At 36.5% G+C, this 3,434-nt stretch overlaps 1 protein-coding gene across 1 annotated transcript in view; it reads right to left on the minus strand.

The window, feature by feature from the left end:
* Positions 1-550: 550 nt before the first annotated feature.
* Positions 551-3,434, minus strand: part of LOC116020738 (phosphoglucomutase, chloroplastic) — a 6,138-nt gene continuing 3,254 nt past the window's right edge. Inside the window, exons 11-22 of the mRNA XM_031261241.1 lie at positions 3,250-3,328; positions 3,104-3,168; positions 2,958-3,025; positions 2,442-2,560; positions 2,281-2,355; positions 2,078-2,193; positions 1,670-1,811; positions 1,460-1,541; positions 1,334-1,380; positions 1,151-1,228; positions 931-1,036; positions 551-860 (exon numbers count right to left, since the gene is read on the minus strand). Coding sequence (XP_031117101.1) covers positions 793-860; positions 931-1,036; positions 1,151-1,228; positions 1,334-1,380; positions 1,460-1,541; positions 1,670-1,811; positions 2,078-2,193; positions 2,281-2,355; positions 2,442-2,560; positions 2,958-3,025; positions 3,104-3,168; positions 3,250-3,328 — 1,045 coding nt within the window. The 3' untranslated portion in view covers positions 551-792. The remainder of the gene's footprint in view (positions 861-930; positions 1,037-1,150; positions 1,229-1,333; positions 1,381-1,459; positions 1,542-1,669; positions 1,812-2,077; positions 2,194-2,280; positions 2,356-2,441; positions 2,561-2,957; positions 3,026-3,103; positions 3,169-3,249; positions 3,329-3,434) is intronic.

Raw genomic sequence — 3,434 nt, forward strand, 5'->3', positions numbered from 1 at the left:
CTTTGAAACCAACCAAGGTTCTTAAAAGTTAAAACATTTCATCATCTTTCCTATCCTAGATCACTGCATATACTTAAGTCTCCTTGACCTTTTTTCTTCTCTAAGCTCAAGGAGGTTATAACCTTCATCAGCAATATTTGTTTTACAGCACATGAGCCAGCTCATCAGCGAATCTTCGTCCCAGTACTAATAAACAATTTGACTTGAAAGAATTTATCGACACTAAATTGTAGAATGTATCCAAGCACACTTCTCAGTATGAAAAGAGATGAATTTTAGTTGAGTATGACCTAGGTGTCATACCCCCCCCCCCCCACGCCCACCCCCACCCCTGCTGACTTTCTACCGAAACAGGTTCTCAAATATGATTACCTAGAAGCTAAGGGTCTTGTATTCACCACCACTGATCATTTAATACTGTTTAAACAATGTGTACGATACAATTTATTAAGGCAATTTGATAAAGAAGACAAAACCTGTGCACTCCAGTGACTCCACAACTCCATTGGAGATTGACATACGATATTGATTCATGAACATGAGAATCGTATACTAGAAGTGATAAGACATGAAATTTTATTGAGAACATATAGTGTATCAAAATTTTGCGCAGACAAAATTATACAGATTCAAAATGAAGCTAATTTATGTCTTTGAGAGACTGCCTACCATACAACAAGAAGAATAAACAATACATAATGTAACAAGTAGAGGAAAGAGGGAGTTTGCGACCTGCTACAGTTCTCATTGAGATGCTTCCAACAGGCATAAAATTAAAGTTGAGTGTGTTCTTTATGTTATGACAGTTGGCTTCTCTCTTCCGGTAAATTCCTTTAGCTTTGATAAAGACAGAGCAAGTTCTGAAAACAATATATAAATTTAGCAATAGATATTTAAGAGAATAGAGCACAAATAATAAAATTATCTCACCTATCAATGGTTTCAATGCAATTTGGGCATCCACATCATGCTTAGAGGCATCAGACTCAAACTGTTCAATATACACTCTTACTGTTGCACCAGCAGAACCAGTACCCTGTAAATTATATTATTGAGTAATCTCCATCACAGTAGCAACAGTATAATCTAGGTATTGTTTGCAGGCAGTAGAATAAGCAATAGTATAAAATTATAGGAGGCTGATGCAGACCGATAATCTAAAGATGATCCTTGATCCATCAGTGAACACAAATCGGACCCCCTGTTTGGATGCAACACTTCCATCTACCTGAGAGAAAAGCATACGAATTGAGTTAGCCAAAAGAGAAAGTCACTCTATAGTCTATATCGCTGTTTAAAATAAAATAAAAACTACTGGTTTTCAGAAACTTACTGGATCAACATAGGAGAAGTCATCAGCAAATTTGAGGATATAACTTCCTAAACACACAAATGCTTTAGTGAGTGAAAAGCATTCAAGGTCTGGAATTCTTTTGCCAAATGTGTGAAGCAAGCTTACCATACTTATCACCAGCCTTACTGGTAGAGATTAGTTCTCTAAGATATGCAACCATCTTATTGGCTCCTTCAGATTCACATTCCTGATGACAAAATATCATGCTTGAAAACAGAAGTCCACTAATTCCATACTTCACGAATTTTATAAATGGTGAATAACTCATTTCCAGAATACCAAGCAAAGTTATAAACCAACATATAATATGCTTGCCTCATAGTCATATCTAGAAAAGAAATTCCTCCCATAAGTTGCCCAATGCTGCTTGACAACATCACCAACAGAAACCAGTGCCTCCCCTGGTTTCTTGTCCTTGTTCCTATATGCAATTATTGAAAGCCAAGCTAATACAGCCCTGTCACATTCAGAAAAGTTATATAAGTAATTATTGAAAGCCAAGCTAATACAGCCCTGTCACATGGAATGTATCACAAACTTACTTTTGTAAGTCATGATAATATAGATGATTTAAGATGTAAACATATGATAAGCAACCCGATAGTATGCCACAAATAAAACTAGAGAACATTAGGAAATAAACTAATTCTGGCACATAATCCAGCAGTAACAAGAATCAAATAAATGAGAAGGAAACTCATCATTGGTGACACAAGCACATACCATATACCATCTTTCTCGCGAATGTGGTCAGAACCTGTCCCAAAACTTTCTTCCCCACAAACTGACAACTTTCCTGCATCCATTAGATTCCCAAAGAATTTCCATCCAGTAGGAACCTAAAAGAAGAATCTTATCTTGGGATATAGTTTAGAATGGCCAAACAACCACACACACACTCCACAAGTTTATAAAAGATAGCTAACCTCGTAAAACAGAAGATTTAGCTTTTCCGCAACACGGTCCAAAGCACCACTAGTGGGCATAGAGCGAGCCAATCCCTATAAAATTTGAATGTAAACAATCTAAAATACTTTAAGGTTAGGACTTAAGAGGGCACAAAAACACTTGAATGCTGAATGCTGACCTTGGGACCACTTTTGAAGTATGGAATGGCCTCTTTTGCATTGGCAGCAATAATTGCTACAGAATCTGACGGAGTAACAAAAAATTGCCTACCTAGAATCATATTTCTGTCACCATCCCCTGAATGGATATAGTAAAATAATATATTAGTTTCTAGCTCAAAATGACTGAGCAACCAATGCTCTTAAGTCTTAACTACCTACCTGAAAAAAATAAATTAAAAAAAATAATAAAAGAAGTAGAAGAATTACTGCATAAGAAATGGGTTCTTTTGATAAACCAGCTGCTTTATTATTCTTATACCCAATGAGAAGTGAATAAAACTTTAACTAGGCTCATTAGTTTAGTAATGCATAGGAAATATCCTGCAAATATGACTATTCCTAGCTCAGGCACAAGGGATGAGATTGCCACATATCTTGACCACATATTTGTATAAATATGACATAACAATACTAATTTAGTACTATTTGTATTGGTAGTGTAATTATACATCCTCAGGATCTTGTACACGTACCATCACTTGCAGCACCAAAATCAGGTCCATTCTCGCCAAACATTACATTGACCAAATCTTTCGCATATCTATCCCAAAACACAAGCAAGTTATAAATTCCTTTTGAAAACTATGAAAAGCATCTAGAAGAAGAATTAATTTCTTACGTAAGATTAGGGTCTGGATGACCATGTCCAAAATCTTCAAGAGGCACGCCATTAACAATAGATTCCTACACATTGGAACACAGCTCACATTCTACAATCAGAAGCTCTAATGATCATCCAACAAGTTATGTAATCACTTCACATACCGGGCTAGCTCCTAGCATGTCAACAAAAATAGGCTTTGCATAAGCACCAGTGACAGCATGCATGGCATCAAACACAAACCTGCACAAAACATCATATTGTGTTTGATTGCAACTGATGTTCTCATGAAATATTAGACTTTAATTTGCAGATCAGGCATCCCCTCACCCACCCGCCCACCCCCCCC

Source organism: Ipomoea triloba, chromosome 5 (genome assembly GCF_003576645.1).
Source record: "Ipomoea triloba cultivar NCNSP0323 chromosome 5, ASM357664v1".
NCBI lineage: Eukaryota > Viridiplantae > Streptophyta > Magnoliopsida > Solanales > Convolvulaceae > Ipomoea > Ipomoea triloba.